Raw genomic sequence first — 22592 nt, 5'->3', positions numbered from 1 at the left:
GATTTTACAGCAGTAAAATGATTGTATCTCTACAGTTTAAAAATGTAATAAGCTTTGCCCTGCACAGAGTGGATAGTGAAACAAATGGAATCATCATAAATACATTATTTCATATTTATTACTTCCCCCTCCTCATTGCTTTATTATTGTAGCTCTAGTAATAAATAATAATGTAAGGATGCCCATAGTATATACAGTATTCTGAAGAAGGTCTAAAATGTCACTGTGTGTGCATGTGTGTGTTTTATTTAGCTGGATTTAAAAAAATATTACTCATGATATAACATTGTGCAGACATGGCTGGTAAGGACATGAGGAGGAAACAGTAGGAGCTGTATGAGGCTACTAAAGGCAGGGCTATAACATTTTGCTGTCATCATTTTATTATAGATTAAGTGCAAGAGTTGTTAGGTGTGGATAATTAGATTATAGTTTATTGCAATAGCAAGTTGTGCCTTGTTCTCAGATAGACAGCAAGTGGAGAGTGATATATGAAATGATGGGAAGGAAGGAAGAAGAGAAGCAAAGAGTGATTCACAGGCAGAGCCGAGTTTATGTCACAGTTTTTCGTTGCCTTATGGTTCCAAGCGCTGTCACCAATCTTTGCATTTTGTTATTATCTCATGAAACTTGTTTAATCAGCTACCATCTCTCCTGTGGACTTTTTAATGTCTACAGTCTCAGATCAACACAGCCCTGCCCTTCCCATATTAGATTCTTGATGAATGTGTGTTGTTGTTATTCAGCATGGTTCAATGTGCCCCTTTTTAACTTTGAGCACCCGCCCCTTTAAACCTCTCTGCACGTCCCTGTCTGAGAACATCACCAAAGATTTTCCTGGCGCTTTGTGTGACTGTAGATTAAGGAGAAAATCATTTGTGAATCTTTACACTGCAGAAATGCACGTCACTTCTTCCTTGATGGCCTGCTGAACTCTGCGTTTGCCACAGAGTTATGTTTAATTATGATCCACTAACCTGGATTTACTACTTGTAAGCATGTTGGCAGTCTAATAAAAGTGTTTTGGAGTACTGAAATATGTCTTATCAAAATGGTAAAATACAGATATTAAATATTGTGTGCTTAATTTGCAGTTAGTTTCAAAAATCGTCTCGCCCATCTTTTCTTAAAATAAGAGGTGCTCTATAAAAATGACATTAAATTCTGTAAACGTGCTCTATTTGCAATTATTTATCATTACTGTTGTCCAAGTGGTCTCATTTCAAAGTTGAAAGCGAGCATCGGAACGGGCAAGAAAGGCGACTTTTAATTGACTTTGAATGTGTTGTGGTTACTGATATCAGATGGGCTGGGTTGAGAAACTGGCTTAGAATTCCTCTTGCCTTCAGCATGGCCACGCCCCTCTGACTTCTGCAATCAACAAGGCATTTTTACCCAGGGAAATGTTTATTTCGCTTTTCAGTTTGGACTGTTCTCTGTAAATTCCTGAGAAAATTTGAGAAGATCAGGAGTGTCTGAAAAACGTAAAACAGCCCATCTGTCACCAACAGCAATGCTGCCTTCAAAGTCACTTAAATCACCCTTTTTTTTTTTTTCTGGCATGTGATTGGCTGATTAGATATTTGCATTCACAAGCAGCTGAATAGGTTAGTGCAGGGGTCAGCAACCTGCGGCTCTTTAGTCCTTTTAGTGCGGCTCTGCGTGGTTTGGGAAAATAAATTATTTTTTTAAGTAATTAGCTGAAGTGTATTTTATTTATGTTAGTTCTTTTTTAACTTGTAGTTCTAAATTGGAAGATTACTGTGATATTGAAATGAAATATAAATATAAAATTATATTCTATTAGTTTTTGAACGCTCAAAATAAGCGTCACACTTGCGGAAGCCGATATACCCGCCGAAACGCCGTGCATTTATCGAGACTTTCAACCCCAGGTAGGCTAATTATCAATCTTCGGATCCACATTATGTCAGCAGCTCCACCGTGAACTATGTTAAAAACAAACACCGCTCACGCCTCACAGATGACAGCTTACAGTCCTGCATAAAGATGAAAGTGACTTCATACAGCTCCAATTTGTAGACGCTGTGCGCAGAGATTCAGGAGCAGAAGTCCCATTGTAAACATATCACGGCAGACCCAACGATGTTTCCATGAACACGCTTTACAGCTTCTCTTTATTGACCACTTTTCACACACGGTTGCTGTATGCATACAGCCGGTGTTAAAGCTCACAGCCCGACACATACCAACACAACAGCATAGAGAGCACAGACGTTAAGGCGCCGAGGCGTGATCGCGGGTGCCGCTCAGGTGCGTCCGCCTCCCCTGCAGCGGCGCTGCAGACCACGCCCCGCCACACACATTAACCAGGTAAAATACATATTGTCAGGGTTCCTGGGTCGGTGACCCAGTGTTTTCAGTTTTGTTCATGTTCATATATATATATATAGCATATAGTAAACAATGAATCTGTAAACGACAGCTGTTGACATTTTTAAAAAATGAATGAAAAAGCATATTTAAATAATCAACATACATGATTTAAATATAAACACACACGTGACAAGAGACAGAACGTGTAGAAGATATATGCAGAAAGAGCTTTCAGTGGTCAGCTGATAACATGATATCTAAAAAATACATAGCTCATTTTCCTGTCTGTTAGTTGGACATGCTAACCTGTTAACAAGCTCCTATATTCACCCATACAGTTTGTAGATCATTTTGCTAAAATAGGTAAAATCTCCACTCTTTCAGGGCACTAATAGGCTAAAGGCATATTACAAAAGGTCATTCATGTATTCACAGATTCTCTGTAGTTATTCTGCTGCTCATTCACCTGTAAAAACCACACCAATCATTATTTCAACAGCCTTTTTATTTTGGAACAAAAGCATTTGACGATATGACTTACAGGACGTTACCAAATTCATGAAGCTATATTTGTGAGTTTATTTATCAATATCAGTTTAATGTAAACAGACTGATGTAGTAATAGACAGTAAAATGTTGGTGCGTGTGTAATATATGAGCGTTTATGTTTCTCTACATGGGTAAAAGTACTCCATGTCGCCCTCTGGTGGTAGCAACCAACTATGAAAAGAATGGATGTTGGATCTTAACTAAATGATAAAAAGTTTTATTACTTTGTATTACTTTCTTTAGTTTGGTAAAATTTACAGTTTTAATCCCGTAAGAAAATAAATCACTATCATAGAGAGGGATATTAGTAATTCGTTTGTTAATAACACTTTGTTTGTGTTTGCTAATGTTTCGACAGGAAAATGGTTTTCTACAAAGTTGTTTCATGTACAGAGTAACACACACACACACACACACACACACACACACACACACACACACACACACACACACACGTATGACTTTGCCGGTTTCAGCTGAAACAATTTCAGTGTTTCAAACCATGTTCCAGGATTTTTCCTTCACCATTTATGAGGTTTCAAGAAGAAGATAAACGACAGATATGAATGTTTGAAAAAGTTATAGATGAAAAGATGAAAAATACTCAAAGGATAAATTCAATTGGTTTATTGTTTTATGAATAAGTTGAAAAAGAAAAAGTTAAACAAGTAAATAATGAAACAAGGTAAAATGAAGTAAGAACAAAACGTTAACAAGTAAATAATGAAACAAGGTAAAATGAAGCAAGCACAAAAAGTTAAGTAAATAATGAAACAAGGTAAAATGAAGTAAGCACAAAAAGTTAAGTAAATAATGAAACAAGGTAGAGGAGAGAAAACCCCAACAATCCCCTCTGAGCACGCACTAGGCGACAGTGGGGAGGAAAAACTGCCTTTAAACGGGCAGAAACCTCTGGCAGAACCAGGCTCAGGAGGGGACAGTCAACTGCCGGGACTGGTTGGGGAGGTGAACAGAGGTGGAGCAAGACGAGGCTACACCTGCTGAGGAAGCAGTAGAGTTCCTCCTCCAGGGCCAGCGGAAGCGTTTGTTCTTCTTTTTCATGCAGTTTTCTACAAGAGCTTTTTTTTCCAGGATGAGGGTTCTCAACTCATCGATGGTTTCTTTGTTTTGTTTCTCAAGCTTCTTGCACGTTTTCTCCACCTCTTCCAACGTTGCTTGTTTTTCTTCAAGCTTTTCCCTGAGCTCTTTGGATGTTTCCTCCTGCATTATCTTGTCCTTGTGCATGTCTGCGTTTCTTTGTTGTACTTCTTTGTACATGTCTTGTAGCTCCTCATTTCTTTTGTGGATATCTTGGAGCGTACCCTGCAGGTCGTCATGTATGTTGTCTTGTTCTTGCTTTTGCGCCTGCATTTCAGTGTGTTTGCGCTTCAAGTTGTTGTATTCCAACAATATCCCCTTAGTGAGCTCGGAGTTGTTTCTCGCCATTTGCTCCATCCTTTTCTGCATGTGCGAGCATTGTTTGTCCAGTTTTTCTTTTTCCCCTTCTAGTTGCTTTTTCTCGTGAAGGAGGTCTTTGTTTTGGCGCAGAGTATCATCCACCTTCTCTTTCAGCATTCTGTATTTTTCCTCCGTGACTTTGAGTTTGTGCTCCATGTCTCTTTGCTTTTTCTCCTGTTCTTCCTTCTGTTGGAGGATTTCTTCATTTTTTTTCACAGCTTCATCGAAGTTTGTTTGGAGCAGCCGATTCATTTGGTCCATATATTGGAGATCCCATTCTGTCTTCTCAACAGTAGCTTTGCTGTCTTTAAGCTGGTTGGACATCTCCTTTAGTTCCACGCTCTTTTGCTTGTTTTCCTTAATTAGGAAGACAATCTGCTCTCGGGCTTGTCCAAACTTGATTCCCCAACCTTCATTAATAATATTTATGTCGGGCTGGCGTTTTTGTCTTTCTTCCAGGTTCTTATTTTGCGCTTCCATCTGTCTACACTTCTCCTCCAGTTGAAGTTTCTCTTCTTCAATCTGTTGAATTTTATTCTGGAGATGGTAGTTTTCCTTCTTACTGTCATGTAATGCCCTTTGGACGGCTAAGAGGTCATTTGGGGAAATTGGCCGGCCACGACAGGAAGGAGAAGCGGCGTAATCTTTTTGCCTTGGTTGGTGTCTTGTTGGATACATGTTGAAGGTTGTACACGACAACTCTGAAAAGGTTTCCAAAAGTTTCTGTGGTGAACGTGTGAAGGCTGCAAACACAAATGCTGCGAAGACACGAACTAAAAAACTGCTGTGTGTCACCCCTGTTTAAGGAAAAACTTCAAAGGATCGTGTAGTGACATCATAACTCCGTGAGCCAATGAGATTGTCATGTGACATTTTGGAATGGGGATATTTTTTTTTAAACCGTTTTCAAATTTAACTTAATATTTGACTGTTTCTTAACTGACCTGTTTAGCTGATTAAGAAATGAATTGAAACGAGCATCACTAACGTTATATAACAGACAACAGAAAAAAAAACAGTTTTTTTTCTAAGTAATAGAGGTATAATACATTTTTAAAAAAAATTTTTTAAATTATCCTACTTTTTATAAGAGGGAACATTATTTAAAGAATATGTATTTAATTGGAAAACTCTCTATTCGTCTAAAGGCTATAACAAGAAAGGTGAGCTTCCTGCTCAAAAATGAAATGACCAAAATAAATGGAGCATTTCTCTGCAATTACAAACTCTGTGTAAACAATCTTGGTTTCAAAATAAGGCTAATGCTGGTGAGATGTCATCACAGGTGTAAATATTACTGCAGATGTTACTATGTCAAAGTTTCACAACTGTCTTATGTTTATTTATGTAGGCAAGACCTACTTTTCACTTTTTTGCTTTGCTATATGTTCTTGAGTGTATTAGTTTGCCAGCAGCACAAACATGTACTAGTGTCAATAATAATAGTACGGTGGATTAGAAAACCTGCTCACAAGTTGAATAAACACCCAGGATTGTTTCATCATTTTCATTCAAAACCAATATTTGAGTCAAAATGAGAAAGTTGTTTGTGCTGTCTGATGAAGAAGAAGCAAAATAAAGTGCAGTTTTGATGTAGATGATGTTGTATACAAACTAGAAGAGGAAGATAGTAGGATCTCTGTATCATGCTTTGTCACTTTGTACCATGTAATTCTTTCTATTTCCACCAGGGGGTGTTTTCAGAGGTGGTAGGTGGTAAAAGAAGAGGTCAGCAGGAAGATGGCGAAGAGCGACCAAAGACCAAGAAAAAGAGGCAGTCAGGCAAAGATGAAGAGTATTATATCCCTTACAGACCTAAAGACTTTGACTCTGAGAGAGGGTGAGGCATTAAACTGTTGCATCTGTTTCTTTAAAAAATGTGAATGGCTTTGTGTTTTATGCTGTTTTGTCCTGTGTTATGCGTCGACAGGTTGAGTCTCGGTGGAGAGGGCAGTGCTTTTGAACAGCAGGCCTCTTCAGCTGTCCTTGATCTCATGGGAGATGAAGGCGATCGCCTTAACCAGCAGAAGAAAATGATGAAATGGTACAAATTTCCCTATGTTTGACTCAGTATCCACCAAATGGTCATTTCAAACTATAATTTAAAGTCTTTTTTCCCCCTTCTTTTTTTAGGGACCGTAAGAGGAAGCGTTTTGTGAGAGAAACGGGAAAAGAAGACCAGAAGAAGAAGATCAAAACAGACAGCGGTCAGGTTATCAGTAACAAGAAGAACAGGAAGAACTTGTATCCTTCCAACAAAAAGCTTCTCTGTGTGCTGCTCTCAATGACCCTCTTCTCTACTCCTATGACAATATTAAGCTGTACTGTGAAGATGTTGTATCACTTGACAACATGTCCAACCCGTTCTCACTCCCAAAGCGTAACATTTTACGCTAGGTGACAAATCGTCACTGTTGGCGACTATCAAGCCTTTGAGTCGCCGAGCAGCTGAATAGGGGAATATTGTTGACGCGCCCGCTGTTTAAAACGTAAGTCAAAGTTCCAAGTTAAAACTCCTTTATTTGTTATCAAATCCTTAAAATCCGTAGAAAAACAGTGATCAAAAACATTCCAAGCTTGAGCGGTCAGCAAAAGTCGACTTCCCCCATCACCCACTCATTCACAAAATTTCCCTCGGGCCGTGAACAGGTGATATAACAATCACTATTACTGACACCACGTGACCCAAAGCTACGCCTATCCATAACAGTCACCATATTACGTTTTCGGCTACCCACCACGTTCCTAAATGACGACCTCGGAAAAAAGAGGAAATATGAGAACCGTCTGGACTGAATCTACACATGTTCGCTCTTTTTATTCAAATCGCTTAGAAACACGCTATTTAACTTCATTAAAGTCCTGGTTAAGGTCAGGAATAAGGTTATGGTCAGGGCTAGGGATAAGGTTAGGTTTAGGGCTGGAATACAGGGCTGGAACATCTATTACCGCGGAAGCGTCATTGCACTGGATCCCAGCCATAACCCGCCGCGTACCATAAGAACGCCGAAGGTCTCCTTTCGCGTTCCTCAGGAACGCCGCGGGACGTGACAAAACGTCGACATGTTACGCCTCGGGAGTGAGAACGCTCTGACATGTCAGTTATGAGGAGTGAAGGAAAAAATACAAGATTGATGATACAGGATCTGGATCAGATGGAGAAACAGGCGGAGGAGGCAGGAAGCCAGCAAGAGGTAGGAAGGCATCAAAATGAATAGCACAAACATGTCTGCCTGTTAAATATAGAACATCAGCCACCATGTTTTAACTCAACTCTAAAGGTAAATACTTCAAGTCCCTCTTCCAGCCTTGCGAGCTATAACCTCCAACCTCTTTGTTGTGTCGTGCCTCTCCCAGGTCGTGGCCGTGGCCGACGAGGTCCAAACGTACAGAGCTCCGGTGACCACAAAGCACGCTCGGAGCTGAAAACAAAGGATCAGATCATGAAGCAGCGCAAGAAAAAGCAGAAGCACCAGTTCCTGCAGGGCGGGGGGATGAGGAAGCTCCGCTCCAAGAACAAAAAGTGGCTCGGATAAGTTAAAAAGTCAGGTTTTGGAAGGGGTGGCCATAAGAAAGGCAAGCTGAGGAAGAAACTGGGAGGAGGACAGAGGGTTGATGGTGTGGAGGACATCACGAGGAACTGGGTGATAAGCGTCAGAATCATCTGAGAACAGGGACGTGCAGAGGGGGGGGCTAGAGGGGCTTGAGCACCCGCCCCTTTCCTGATGAGTGCCCAAAGTGCCCTTTTGTTGAGGCAACTTTTAAATTTTTTTTATTTATTTATTTATTTATTTTATGTGTGTGTGCGTGCGGAGTCCTGTCTGTGCCCCTCAACAATAATATTTAACTATTAATCATAGTTTTGCTAAATAAAAGGATCTGGCTTGCATCAGTCACATGATCACATTTAACCAATGATCGCCCTCGACGGCAGAACGCGCTGGTTACGAGCCGGGAACGAGCTCACAAAGAGCACGCGCATTTGTTGGTAGATTAAGGAGAAAATCATTTGTGAATCTTTACACTGCAGAAATGCACGTCACTTCTTCCTTGATGGCCTGCTGAACTCTGCGTTTGCCACAGAGTTATGTTTAATTATGATCCACTAACCTGGATTTACTACTTGTAAGCATGTTGGCAGTCTAATAAAAGTGTTTTGGAGTACTGAAATATGTCTTATCAAAATGGTAAAATACAGATATTAAATATTGTGTGCTTAATTTGCAGTTAGTTTCAAAAATCGTCTCGCCCATCTTTTCTTAAAATAAGAGGTGCTCTATAAAAATGACATTAAATTCTGTAAACGTGCTCTATTTGCAATTATTTATCATTACTGTTGTCCAAGTGGTCTCATTTCAAAGTTGAAAGCGAGCATCGGAACGGGCAAGAAAGGCGACTTTTAATTGACTTTGAATGTGTTGTGGTTACTGATATCAGATGGGCTGGGTTGAGAAACTGGCTTAGAATTCCTCTTGCCTTCAGCATGGCCACGCCCCTCTGACTTCTGCAATCAACAAGGCATTTTTACCCAGGGAAATGTTTATTTCGCTTTTCAGTTTGGACTGTTCTCTGTAAATTCCTGAGAAAATTTGAGAAGATCAGGAGTGTCTGAAAAACGTAAAACAGCCCATCTGTCACCAACAGCAATGCTGCCTTCAAAGTCACTTAAATCACCCTTTTTTTTTTTTTCTGGCATGTGATTGGCTGATTAGATATTTGCATTCACAAGCAGCTGAATAGGTTAGTGCAGGGGTCAGCAACCTGCGGCTCTTTAGTCCTTTTAGTGCGGCTCTGCGTGGTTTGGGAAAATAAATTATTTTTTTAAGTAATTAGCTGAAGTGTATTTTATTTATGTTAGTTCTTTTTTAACTTGTAGTTCTAAATTGGAAGATTACTGTGATATTGAAATATAAATATAAAATTATATTCTATTAGTTTTTGAACGCTCAAAATAAGCGTCACACTTGCGGAAGCCGATATACCCGCCGAAACGCCGTGCATTTATCGAGACTTTCAACCCCAGGTAGGCTAATTATCAATCTTCGGATCCACATTATGTCAGCAGCTCCACCGTGAACTATGTTAAAAACAAACACCGCTCACGCCTCACAGATGACAGCTTACAGTCCTGCGTAAAGATGAAAGTGACTTCATACAGCTCCGATTTGCAGACGCTGTGCGCAGAGATTCAGGAGCAGAAGTCCCATTGTAAACATATCACGGCAGACCCAACGATGTTTCCATGAACACGCTTTACAGCTTCTCTTTATTGACCACTTTTCACACACGGTTGCTGTATGCATACAGCCGGTGTTAAAGCTCACAGCCCGACACATACCAACACAACAGCATAGAGAGCACAGACGTTAAGGCGCCGAGGCGTGATCGCGGGTGCCGCTCAGGTGCGTCCGCCTCCCCTGCAGCGGCGCTGCAGACCACGCCCCGCCACACACATTAACCAGGTAAAATACATATTGTCAGGGTTCCTGGGTCGGTGACCCAGTGTTTTCAGTTTTGTTCATGTTCATATATATATATAGCATATAGTAAACAATGAATCTGTAAACGACAGCTGTTGACATTTTTAAAAAATGAATGAAAAAGCATATTTAAATAATCAACATACATGATTTAAATATAAACACACACGTGACAAGAGACAGAACGTGTAGAAGATATATGCAGAAAGAGCTTTCAGTGGTCAGCTGATAACATGATATCTAAAAAATACATAGCTCATTTTCCTGTCTGTTAGTTGGACATGCTAACCTGTTAACAAGCTCCTATATTCACCCATACAGTTTGTAGATCATTTTGCTAAAATAGGTAAAATCTCCACTCTTTCAGGGCACTAATAGGCTAAAGGCATATTACAAAAGGTCATTCATGTATTCACAGATTCTCTGTAGTTATTCTGCTGCTCATTCACCTGTAAAAACCACACCAATCATTATTTCAACAGCCTTTTTATTTTGGAACAAAAGCATTTGACGATATGACTTACAGGACGTTACCAAATTCATGAAGCTATAGTTTAATGTAAACAGACTGATGTAGTAATAGACAGTAAAATGTTGGTGCGTGTGTAATATATGAGCGTTTATGTTTCTCTACATGGGTAAAAGTACTCAATGTCGCCCTCTGGTGGTAGCAACCAACTATGAAAAGAATGGATGTTGGATCTTAACTAAATGATAAAAAGTTTTATTACTTTGTATTACTTTCTTTAGTTTGGTAAAATTTACAGTTTTAATCCCGTAAGAAAATAAATCACTATCATAGAGAGGGATATTAGTAATTCGTTTGTTAATAACACTTTGTTTGTGTTTGCTAATGTTTTGACAGGAAAATGGTTTTCTACAAAGTTGTTTCATGTACAGAGTAACACACACACACACACACACACACACACACACACACACACGACTTTGCCGGTTTCAGCTGAAACAATTTCAGTGTTTCAAACCATGTTCCAGGATTTTTCCTTCACCATTTATGAGGTTTCAAGAAGAAGATAAACGACAGATATGAATGTTTGAAAAAGTTATAGATGAAAAGATGAAAAATACTCAAAGGATAAATTCAATTGGTTTATTGTTTTATGAATAAGTTGAAAAAGAAAAAGTTAAACAAGTAAATAATGAAACAAGGTAAAATGAAGTAAGAACAAAACGTCAACAAGTAAATAATGAAACAAGGTAAAATGAAGTAAGAACAAAACGTTAACAAGTAAATAATGAAACAAGGTAAAATGAAGTAAGAACAAAACGTTAACAAGTAAATAATGAAACAAGGTAAAATGAAGCAAGCACAAAAAGTTAAGTAAATAATGAAACAAGGTAGAGGAGAGAAAACCCCAACAATCCCCTCTAAGCACGCACTAGGCGACAGTGGGGAGGAAAAACTGCCTTTAAACGGGCAGAAACCTCCGGCAGAACCAGGCTCAGGAGGGGACAGTCAACTGCCGGGACTGGTTGGGGAGGTGAACAGAGGTGGAGCAAGACGAGGCTACACCTGCTGAGGAAGCAGTAGAGTTCCTCCTCCAGGGCCAGCGGAAGCGTTTGTTCTTCTTTTTCATGCAGTTTTCTACAAGAGCTTTTTTTTCCAGGATGAGGGTTCTCAACTCATCGATGGTTTCTTTGTTTTGTTTCTCAAGCTTCTTGCACGTTTTCTCCACCTCTTCCAACGTTGCTTGTTTTTCTTCAAGCTTTTCCCTGAGCTCTTTGGATGTTTCCTCCTGCATTATCTTGTCCTTGTGCATGTCTGCGTTTCTTTGTTGTACTTCTTTGTACATGTCTTGTAGCTCCTCATTTCTTTTGTGGATATCTTGGAGCGTACCCTGCAGGTCGTCATGTATGTTGTCTTGTTCTTGCTTTTGCGCCTGCATTTCAGTGTGTTTGCGCTTCAAGTTGTTGTATTCCAACAATATCCCCTTAGTGAGCTCGGAGTTGTTTCTCGCCATTTGCTCCATCCTTTTCTGCATGTGCGAGCATTGTTTGTCCAGTTTTTCTTTTTCCCCTTCTAGTTGCTTTTTCTCGTGAAGAAGGTCTTTATTTTGGCGCAGAGTATCATCCACCTTCTCTTTCAGCATTCTGTATTTTTCCTCCGTGACTTTGAGTTTGTGCTCCATGTCTCTTTGCTTTTTCTCCTGTTCTTCCTTCTGTTGGAGGATTTCTTCATTTTTTTTCACAGCTTCATCGAAGTTTGTTTGGAGCAGCCGATTCATTTGGTCCATATATTGGAGATCCCATTCTGTCTTCTCAACAGTAGCTTTGCTGTCTTTAAGCTGGTTGGACATCTCCTTTAGTTCCACGCTCTTTTGCTTGTTTTCCTTAATTAGGAAGACAATCTGCTCTCGGGCTTGTCCAAACTTGATTCCCCAACCCTCATTAATAATATTTATGTCGGGCTGGCGTTTTTGTCTTTCTTCCAGGTTCTTATTTTGCGCTTCCATCTGTCTACACTTCTCCTCCAGTTGAAGTTTCTCTTCTTCAATCTGTTGAATTTTATTCTGGAGATGGTAGTTTTCCTTCTTACTGTCATGTAATGCCCTTTGGACGGCTAAGAGGTCATTTGGGGAAATTGGCCGGCCACGACAGGAAGGAGAAGCGGCGTAATCTTTTTGCCTTGGTTGGTGTCTTGTTGGATACATGTTGAAGGTTGTACACGACAACTCTGAAAAGGTTTCCAAAAGTTTCTGTGGTGAACGTGTGAAGGCTGCAAACACAAATGCTGCGAAGACACGAACTAAAAAACTGCTGTGTGTCACCCCTGTTTAAGGAAAAACTTCAAAGGATCGTGTAGTGACATCATAACTCCGTGAGCCAATGAGATTGTCATGTGACATTTTGGAATGGGGATATTTTTTTTTAAACCGTTTTCAAATTTAACTTAATATTTGACTGTTTCTTAACTGACCTGTTTAGCTGATTAAGAAATGAATTGAAACGAGCATCACTAACGTTATATAACAGACAACAGAAAAAAAAACAGTTTTTTTTCTAAGTAATAGAGGTATAATACATTTTTTTAAAAATTTTTTTAAATTATCCTACTTTTTATAAGAGGGAACATTATTTAAAGAATATGTATTTAATTGGAAAACTCTCTATTCGTCTAAAGGCTATAACAAGAAAGGTGAGCTTCCTGCTCAAAAATGAAATGACCAAAATAAATGGAGCATTTCTCTGCAATTACAAACTCTGTGTAAACAATCTTGGTTTCAAAATAAGGCTAATGCTGGTGAGATGTCATCACAGGTGTAAATATTACTGCAGATGTTACTATGTCAAAGTTTCACAACTGTCTTATGTTTATTTATGTAGGCAAGACCTACTTTTCACTTTTTTGCTTTGCTATATGTTCTTGAGTGTATTAGTTTGCCAGCAGCACGAACATGTACTAGTGTCAATAATAATAGTACGGTGGATTAGAAAACCTGCTCACAAGTTGAATAAACACCCAGGATTGTTTCATCATTTTCATTCAAAACCAATATTTGAGTCAAAATGAGAAAGTTGTTTGTGCTGTCTGATGAAGAAGAAGCAAAATAAAGTGCAGTTTTGATGTAGATGATGTTGTATACAAACTAGAAGAGGAAGATAGTAGGATCTCTGTATCATGCTTTGTCACTTTGTACCATGTAATTCTTTCTATTTCCACCAGGGGGTGTTTTCAGAGGTGGTAGGTGGTAAAAGAAGAGGTCAGCAGGAAGATGGCGAAGAGCGACCAAAGACCAAGAAAAAGAGGCAGTCAGGCAAAGATGAAGAGTATTATATCCCTTACAGACCTAAAGACTTTGACTCTGAGAGAGGGTGAGGCATTAAACTGTTGCATCTGTTTCTTTAAAAAATGTGAATGGCTTTGTGTTTTATGCTGTTTTGTCCTGTGTTATGCGTCGACAGGTTGAGTCTCGGTGGAGAGGGCAGTGCTTTTGAACAGCAGGCCTCTTCAGCTGTCCTTGATCTCATGGGAGATGAAGGCGATTGCCTTAACCAGCAGAAGAAAATGATGAAATGGTACAAATTTCCCTATGTTTGACTCAGTATCCACCAAATGGTCATTTCAAACTATAATTTAAAGTCTTTTTCCCCCCTTCCTTTTTTAGGGACCGTAAGAGGAAGCGTTTTGTGAGAGAAACGGGAAAAGAAGACCAGAAGAAGAAGATCAAAACAGACAGCGGTCAGGTTATCAGTAACAAGAAGAACAGGAAGAACTTGTATCCTTCCAACAAAAAGCTTCTCTGTGTGCTGCTCTCAATGACCCTCTTCTCTACTCCTATGACAATATTAAGCTGTACTGTGAAGATGTTGTATCACTTGACAACATGTCCAACCCGTTCTCACTCCCAAAGCGTAACATTTTACGCTAGGTGACAAATCGTCACCATATTACGTTTTCGGCTACCCACCACGTTCCTAAATGACGACCTCGGAAAAAAGAGGAAATATGAGAACCGTCTGGACTGAATCTACACATGTTCGCTCTTTTTATTCAAATCGCTTAGAAACACGCTATTTAACTTCATTAAAGTCCTGGTTAAGGTCAGGAATAAGGTTATGGTCAGGGCTAGGGATAAGGTTAGGTTTAGGGCTGGAATACAGGGCTGGAACATCTATTACCGCGGAAGCGTCATTGCACTGGATCCCAGCCATAACCCGCCGCGTACCATAAGAACGCCGAAGGTCTCCTTTCGCGTTCCTCAGGAACGCCGCGGGACGTGACAAAACGTCGACATGTTACGCCTCGGGAGTGAGAACGCTCTGACATGTCAGTTATGAGGAGTGAAGGAAAAAATACAAGATTGATGATACAGGATCTGGATCAGATGGAGAAACAGGCGGAGGAGGCAGGAAGCCAGCAAGAGGTAGGAAGGCATCAAAATGAATAGCACAAACATGTCTGCCTGTTAAATATAGAACATCAGCCACCATGTTTTAACTCAACTCTAAAGGTAAATACTTCAAGTCCCTCTTCCAGCCTTGCGAGCTATAACCTCCAACCTCTTTGTTGTGTCGTGCCTCTCCCAGGTCGTGGCCGTGGCCGACGAGGTCCAAACGTACAGAGCTCCGGTGACCACAAAGCACGCTCGGAGCTGAAAACAAAGGATCAGATCATGAAGCAGCGCAAGAAAAAGCAGAAGCACCAGTTCCTGCAGGGCGGGGGGATGAGGAAGCTCCGCTCCAAGAACAAAAAGTGGCTCGGAGAAGTTAAAAAGTCAGGTTTTGGAAGGGGTGGCCATAAGAAAGGCAAGCTGAGGAAGAAACTGGGAGGAGGACAGAGGGTTGATGGTGTGGAGGACATCACGAGGAACTGGGTGATAAGCGTCAGAATCATCTGAGAACAGGGACGTGCAGAGGGGGGGGGGCTAGAGGGGCTTGAGCACCCGCCCCTTTCCTGATGAGTGCCCAAAGTGCCCTTTTGTTGAGGCAACTTTTAAATTTTTTTTATTTATTTATTTATTTATTTTATGTGTGTGTGCGTGCGGAGTCCTGTCTGTGCCCCTCAACAATAATATTTAACTATTAATCATAGTTTTGCTAAATAAAAGGATCTGGCTTGCATCAGTCACATGATCACATTTAACCAATGATCGCCCTCGACGGCAGAACGCGCTGGTTACGAGCCGGGAACGAGCTCACAAAGAGCACGCGCATTTGTTGGTAGATTAAGGAGAAAATCATTTGTGAATCTTTACACTGCAGAAATGCACGTCACTTCTTCCTTGATGGCCTGCTGAACTCTGCGTTTGCCACAGAGTTATGTTTAATTATGATCCACTAACCTGGATTTACTACTTGTAAGCATGTTGGCAGTCTAATAAAAGTGTTTTGGAGTACTGAAATATGTCTTATCAAAATGGTAAAATACAGATATTAAATATTGTGTGCTTAATTTGCAGTTAGTTTCAAAAATCGTCTCGCCCATCTTTTCTTAAAATAAGAGGTGCTCTATAAAAATGACATTAAATTCTGTAAACGTGCTCTATTTGCAATTATTTATCATTACTGTTGTCCAAGTGGTCTCATTTCAAAGTTGAAAGCGAGCATCGGAACGGGCAAGAAAGGCGACTTTTAATTGACTTTGAATGTGTTGTGGTTACTGATATCAGATGGGCTGGGTTGAGAAACTGGCTTAGAATTCCTCTTGCCTTCAGCATGGCCACGCCCCTCTGACTTCTGCAATCAACAAGGCATTTTTACCCAGGGAAATGTTTATTTCGCTTTTCAGTTTGGACTGTTCTCTGTAAATTCCTGAGAAAATTTGAGAAGATCAGGAGTGTCTGAAAAACGTAAAACAGCCCATCTGTCACCAACAGCAATGCTGCCTTCAAAGTCACTTAAATCACCCTTTTTTTTTTTTTCTGGCATGTGATTGGCTGATTAGATATTTGCATTCACAAGCAGCTGAATAGGTTAGTGCAGGGGTCAGCAACCTGCGGCTCTTTAGTCCTTTTAGTGCGGCTCTGCGTGGTTTGGGAAAATAAATTATTTTTTTAAGTAATTAGCTGAAGTGTATTTTATTTATGTTAGTTCTTTTTTAACTTGTAGTTCTAAATTGGAAGATTACTGTGATATTGAAATATAAATATAAAATTATATTCTATTAGTTTTTGAACGCTCAAAATAAGCGTCACACTTGCGGAAGCCGATATACCCGCCGAAACGCCGTGCATTTATCGAGACTTTCAACCCCAGGTAGGCTAATTATCAATCTTCGGATCCACATTATGTCAGCAGCTCCACCGTGAACTATGTTAAAAACAAACACCGCTCACGCCTCACAGATGACAGCTTACAGTCCTGCGTAAAGATGAAAGTGACTTCATACAGCTCCGATTTGCAGACGCTGTGCGCAGAGATTCAGGAGCAGAAGTCCCATTGTAAACATATCACGGCAGACCCAACGATGTTTCCATGAACACGCTTTACAGCTTCTCTTTATTGACCACTTTTCACACACGGTTGCTGTATGCATACAGCCGGTGTTAAAGCTCACAGCCCGACACATACCAACACAACAGCATAGAGAGCACAGACGTTAAGGCGCCGAGGCGTGATCGCGGGTGCCGCTCAGGTGCGTCCGCCTCCCCTGCAGCGGCGCTGCAGACCACGCCCCGCCACACACATTAACCAGGTAAAATACATATTGTCAGGGTTCCTGGGTCGGTGACCCAGTGTTTTCAGTTTTGTTCATGTTCATATATATATATAGCATATAGTAAACAATGAATCTGTAAACGACAGCTGTTGACATTTTTAAAAAATGAATGAAAAAGCATATTTAAATAATCAACATACATGATTTAAATATAAACACACACGTGACAAGAGACAGAACGTGTAGAAGATATATGCAGAAAGAGCTTTCAGTGGTCAGCTGATAACATGATATCTAAAAAATACATAGCTCATTTTCCTGTCTGTTAGTTGGACATGCTAACCTGTTAACAAGCTCCTATATTCACCCATACAGTTTGTAGATCATTTTGCTAAAATAGGTAAAATCTCCACTCTTTCAGGGCACTAATAGGCTAAAGGCATATTACAAAAGGTCATTCATGTATTCACAGATTCTCTGTAGTTATTCTGCTGCTCATTCACCTGTAAAAACCACACCAATCATTATTTCAACAGCCTTTTTATTTTGGAACAAAAGCATTTGACGATATGACTTACAGGACGTTACCAAATTCATGAAGCTATAGTTTAATGTAAACAGACTGATGTAGTAATAGACAGTAAAATGTTGGTGCGTGTGTAATATATGAGCGTTTATGTTTCTCTACATGGGTAAAAGTACTCAATGTCGCCCTCTGGTGGTAGCAACCAACTATGAAAAGAATGGATGTTGGATCTTAACTAAATGATAAAAAGTTTTATTACTTTGTATTACTTTCTTTAGTTTGGTAAAATTTACAGTTTTAATCCCGTAAGAAAATAAATCACTATCATAGAGAGGGATATTAGTAATTCGTTTGTTAATAACACTTTGTTTGTGTTTGCTAATGTTTTGACAGGAAAATGGTTTTCTACAAAGTTGTTTCATGTACAGAGTAACACACACACACACACACACACACACACACACACACACACGACTTTGCCGGTTTCAGCTGAAACAATTTCAGTGTTTCAAACCATGTTCCAGGATTTTTCCTTCACCATTTATGAGGTTTCAAGAAGAAGATAAACGACAGATATGAATGTTTGAAAAAGTTATAGATGAAAAGATGAAAAATACTCAAAGGATAAATTCAATTGGTTTATTGTTTTATGAATAAGTTGAAAAAGAAAAAGTTAAACAAGTAAATAATGAAACAAGGTAAAATGAAGTAAGAACAAAACGTCAACAAGTAAATAATGAAACAAGGTAAAATGAAGTAAGAACAAAACGTTAACAAGTAAATAATGAAACAAGGTAAAATGAAGTAAGAACAAAACGTTAACAAGTAAATAATGAAACAAGGTAAAATGAAGCAAGCACAAAAAGTTAAGTAAATAATGAAACAAGGTAAAATGAAGTAAGCACAAAAAGTTAAGTAAATAATGAAACAAGGTAGAGGAGAGAAAACCCCAACAATCCCCTCTGAGCACGCACTAGGCGACAGTGGGGAGGAAAAACTGCCTTTAAACGGGCAGAAACCTCCGGCAGAACCAGGCTCAGGAGGGGACAGTCAACTGCCGGGACTGGTTGGGGAGGTGAACAGAGGTGGAGCAAGACGAGGCTACACCTGCTGAGGAAGCAGTAGAGTTCCTCCTCCAGGGCCAGCGGAAGCGTTTGTTCTTCTTTTTCATGCAGTTTTCTACAAGAGCTTTTTTTTCCAGGATGAGGGTTCTCAACTCATCGATGGTTTCTTTGTTTTGTTTCTCAAGCTTCTTGCACGTTTTCTCCACCTCTTCCAACGTTGCTTGTTTTTCTTCAAGCTTTTCCCTGAGCTCTTTGGATGTTTCCTCCTGCATTATCTTGTCCTTGTGCATGTCTGCGTTTCTTTGTTGTACTTCTTTGTACATGTCTTGTAGCTCCTCATTTCTTTTGTGGATATCTTGGAGCGTACCCTGCAGGTCGTCATGTATGTTGTCTTGTTCTTGCTTTTGCGCCTGCATTTCAGTGTGTTTGCGCTTCAAGTTGTTGTATTCCAACAATATCCCCTTAGTGAGCTCGGAGTTGTTTCTCGCCATTTGCTCCATCCTTTTCTGCATGTGCGAGCATTGTTTGTCCAGTTTTTCTTTTTCCCCTTCTAGTTGCTTTTTCTCGTGAAGAAGGTCTTTATTTTGGCGCAGAGTATCATCCACCTTCTCTTTCAGCATTCTGTATTTTTCCTCCGTGACTTTGAGTTTGTGCTCCATGTCTCTTTGCTTTTTCTCCTGTTCTTCCTTCTGTTGGAGGATTTCTTCATTTTTTTTCACAGCTTCATCGAAGTTTGTTTGGAGCAGCCGATTCATTTGGTCCATATATTGGAGATCCCATTCTGTCTTCTCAACAGTAGCTTTGCTGTCTTTAAGCTGGTTGGACATCTCCTTTAGTTCCACGCTCTTTTGCTTGTTTTCCTTAATTAGGAAGACAATCTGCTCTCGGGCTTGTCCAAACTTGATTCCCCAACCCTCATTAATAATATTTATGTCGGGCTGGCGTTTTTGTCTTTCTTCCAGGTTCTTATTTTGCGCTTCCATCTGTCTACACTTCTCCTCCAGTTGAAGTTTCTCTTCTTCAATCTGTTGAATTTTATTCTGGAGATGGTAGTTTTCCTTCTTACTGTCATGTAATGCCCTTTGGACGGCTAAGAGGTCATTTGGGGAAATTGGCCGGCCACGACAGGAAGGAGAAGCGGCGTAATCTTTTTGCCTTGGTTGGTGTCTTGTTGGATACATGTTGAAGGTTGTACACGACAACTCTGAAAAGGTTTCCAAAAGTTTCTGTGGTGAACGTGTGAAGGCTGCAAACACAAATGCTGCGAAGACACGAACTAAAAAACTGCTGTGTGTCACCCCTGTTTAAGGAAAAACTTCAAAGGATCGTGTAGTGACATCATAACTCCGTGAGCCAATGAGATTGTCATGTGACATTTTGGAATGGGGATATTTTTTTTTAAACCGTTTTCAAATTTAACTTAATATTTGACTGTTTCTTAACTGACCTGTTTAGCTGATTAAGAAATGAATTGAAACGAGCATCACTAACGTTATATAACAGACAACAGAAAAAAAAACAGTTTTTTTTCTAAGTAATAGAGGTATAATACATTTTTTTAAAAATTTTTTTAAATTATCCTACTTTTTATAAGAGGGAACATTATTTAAAGAATATGTATTTAATTGGAAAACTCTCTATTCGTCTAAAGGCTATAACAAGAAAGGTGAGCTTCCTGCTCAAAAATGAAATGACCAAAATAAATGGAGCATTTCTCTGCAATTACAAACTCTGTGTAAACAATCTTGGTTTCAAAATAAGGCTAATGCTGGTGAGATGTCATCACAGGTGTAAATATTACTGCAGATGTTACTATGTCAAAGTTTCACAACTGTCTTATGTTTATTTATGTAGGCAAGACCTACTTTTCACTTTTTTGCTTTGCTATATGTTCTTGAGTGTATTAGTTTGCCAGCAGCACGAACATGTACTAGTGTCAATAATAATAGTACGGTGGATTAGAAAACCTGCTCACAAGTTGAATAAACACCCAGGATTGTTTCATCATTTTCATTCAAAACCAATATTTGAGTCAAAATGAGAAAGTTGTTTGTGCTGTCTGATGAAGAAGAAGCAAAATAAAGTGCAGTTTTGATGTAGATGATGTTGTATACAAACTAGAAGAGGAAGATAGTAGGATCTCTGTATCATGCTTTGTCACTTTGTACCATGTAATTCTTTCTATTTCCACCAGGGGGTGTTTTCAGAGGTGGTAGGTGGTAAAAGAAGAGGTCAGCAGGAAGATGGCGAAGAGCGACCAAAGACCAAGAAAAAGAGGCAGTCAGGCAAAGATGAAGAGTATTATATCCCTTACAGACCTAAAGACTTTGACTCTGAGAGAGGGTGAGGCATTAAACTGTTGCATCTGTTTCTTTAAAAAATGTGAATGGCTTTGTGTTTTATGCTGTTTTGTCCTGTGTTATGCGTCGACAGGTTGAGTCTCGGTGGAGAGGGCAGTGCTTTTGAACAGCAGGCCTCTTCAGCTGTCCTTGATCTCATGGGAGATGAAGGCGATTGCCTTAACCAGCAGAAGAAAATGATGAAATGGTACAAATTTCCCTATGTTTGACTCAGTATCCACCAAATGGTCATTTCAAACTATAATTTAAAGTCTTTTTCCCCCCTTCCTTTTTTAGGGACCGTAAGAGGAAGCGTTTTGTGAGAGAAACGGGAAAAGAAGACCAGAAGAAGAAGATCAAAACAGACAGCGGTCAGGTTATCAGTAACAAGAAGAACAGGAAGAACTTGTATCCTTCCAACAAAAAGCTTCTCTGTGTGCTGCTCTCAATGACCCTCTTCTCTACTCCTATGACAATATTAAGCTGTACTGTGAAGATGTTGTATCACTTGACAACATGTCCAACCCGTTCTCACTCCCAAAGCGTAACATTTTACGCTAGGTGACAAATCGTCACCATATTACGTTTTCGGCTACCCACCACGTTCCTAAATGACGACCTCGGAAAAAAGAGGAAATATGAGAACCGTCTGGACTGAATCTACACATGTTCGCTCTTTTTATTCAAATCGCTTAGAAACACGCTATTTAACTTCATTAAAGTCCTGGTTAAGGTCAGGAATAAGGTTATGGTCAGGGCTAGGGATAAGGTTAGGTTTAGGGCTGGAATACAGGGCTGGAACATCTATTACCGCGGAAGCGTCATTGCACTGGATCCCAGCCATAACCCGCCGCGTACCATAAGAACGCCGAAGGTCTCCTTTCGCGTTCCTCAGGAACGCCGCGGGACGTGACAAAACGTCGACATGTTACGCCTCGGGAGTGAGAACGCTCTGACATGTCAGTTATGAGGAGTGAAGGAAAAAATACAAGATTGATGATACAGGATCTGGATCAGATGGAGAAACAGGCGGAGGAGGCAGGAAGCCAGCAAGAGGTAGGAAGGCATCAAAATGAATAGCACAAACATGTCTGCCTGTTAAATATAGAACATCAGCCACCATGTTTTAACTCAACTCTAAAGGTAAATACTTCAAGTCCCTCTTCCAGCCTTGCGAGCTATAACCTCCAACCTCTTTGTTGTGTCGTGCCTCTCCCAGGTCGTGGCCGTGGCCGACGAGGTCCAAACGTACAGAGCTCCGGTGACCACAAAGCACGCTCGGAGCTGAAAACAAAGGATCAGATCATGAAGCAGCGCAAGAAAAAGCAGAAGCACCAGTTCCTGCAGGGCGGGGGGATGAGGAAGCTCCGCTCCAAGAACAAAAAGTGGCTCGGAGAAGTTAAAAAGTCAGGTTTTGGAAGGGGTGGCCATAAGAAAGGCAAGCTGAGGAAGAAACTGGGAGGAGGACAGAGGGTTGATGGTGTGGAGGACATCACGAGGAACTGGGTGATAAGCGTCAGAATCATCTGAGAACAGGGACGTGCAGAGGGGGGGGGGCTAGAGGGGCTTGAGCACCCGCCCCTTTCCTGATGAGTGCCCAAAGTGCCCTTTTGTTGAGGCAACTTTTAAATTTTTTTTATTTATTTATTTATTTATTTTATGTGTGTGTGCGTGCGGAGTCCTGTCTGTGCCCCTCAACAATAATATTTAACTATTAAT

At 40.2% G+C, this 22592-nt stretch overlaps 3 protein-coding genes across 3 annotated transcripts; all 3 read left to right on the top strand.

Moving 5' to 3' along the window:
- Positions 1 to 5456: 5456 nt before the first annotated feature.
- Positions 5457 to 7880, top strand: LOC146617816 (ATP-dependent RNA helicase DDX54-like). The gene is made up of 5 exons (XM_085373533.1): positions 5457 to 5507; positions 6036 to 6184; positions 6275 to 6388; positions 6478 to 6707; positions 7702 to 7880. The coding sequence occupies exons 1-5, from the start codon at positions 5457 to 5459 to the stop codon at positions 7878 to 7880; spliced, it is 723 nt and encodes a 240-aa protein (XP_085229659.1).
- Positions 7881 to 12930: 5050 nt separating this feature from the next.
- On the top strand, positions 12931 to 15184 carry LOC146617815 (ATP-dependent RNA helicase DDX54-like). The gene is made up of 5 exons (XM_085373532.1): positions 12931 to 12981; positions 13510 to 13658; positions 13749 to 13862; positions 13952 to 14181; positions 14874 to 15184. Exons 1-5 carry the CDS (start codon positions 12931 to 12933, stop codon positions 15182 to 15184), a joined length of 855 nt encoding a protein of 284 aa, XP_085229658.1.
- Positions 15185 to 20149: 4965 nt separating this feature from the next.
- Positions 20150 to 22403, top strand: LOC146617814 (ATP-dependent RNA helicase DDX54-like). The gene is made up of 5 exons (XM_085373530.1): positions 20150 to 20200; positions 20729 to 20877; positions 20968 to 21081; positions 21171 to 21400; positions 22093 to 22403. The coding sequence occupies exons 1-5, from the start codon at positions 20150 to 20152 to the stop codon at positions 22401 to 22403; spliced, it is 855 nt and encodes a 284-aa protein (XP_085229656.1).
- The last annotated feature ends 189 nt before the right edge of the window (positions 22404 to 22592 follow it).

The sequence above is a fragment of the Diplotaxodon limnothrissa genome, linkage group LG15 (assembly GCF_057381915.1).
Source record: "Diplotaxodon limnothrissa isolate DT_005_m linkage group LG15, D_limnothrissa_male_GT1.1, whole genome shotgun sequence".
Lineage (NCBI taxonomy): Eukaryota > Metazoa > Chordata > Actinopteri > Cichliformes > Cichlidae > Diplotaxodon > Diplotaxodon limnothrissa.
Note: the sequence above shows the minus strand (reverse complement) of the source record. Positions and strands in the feature narration are given on the sequence as shown.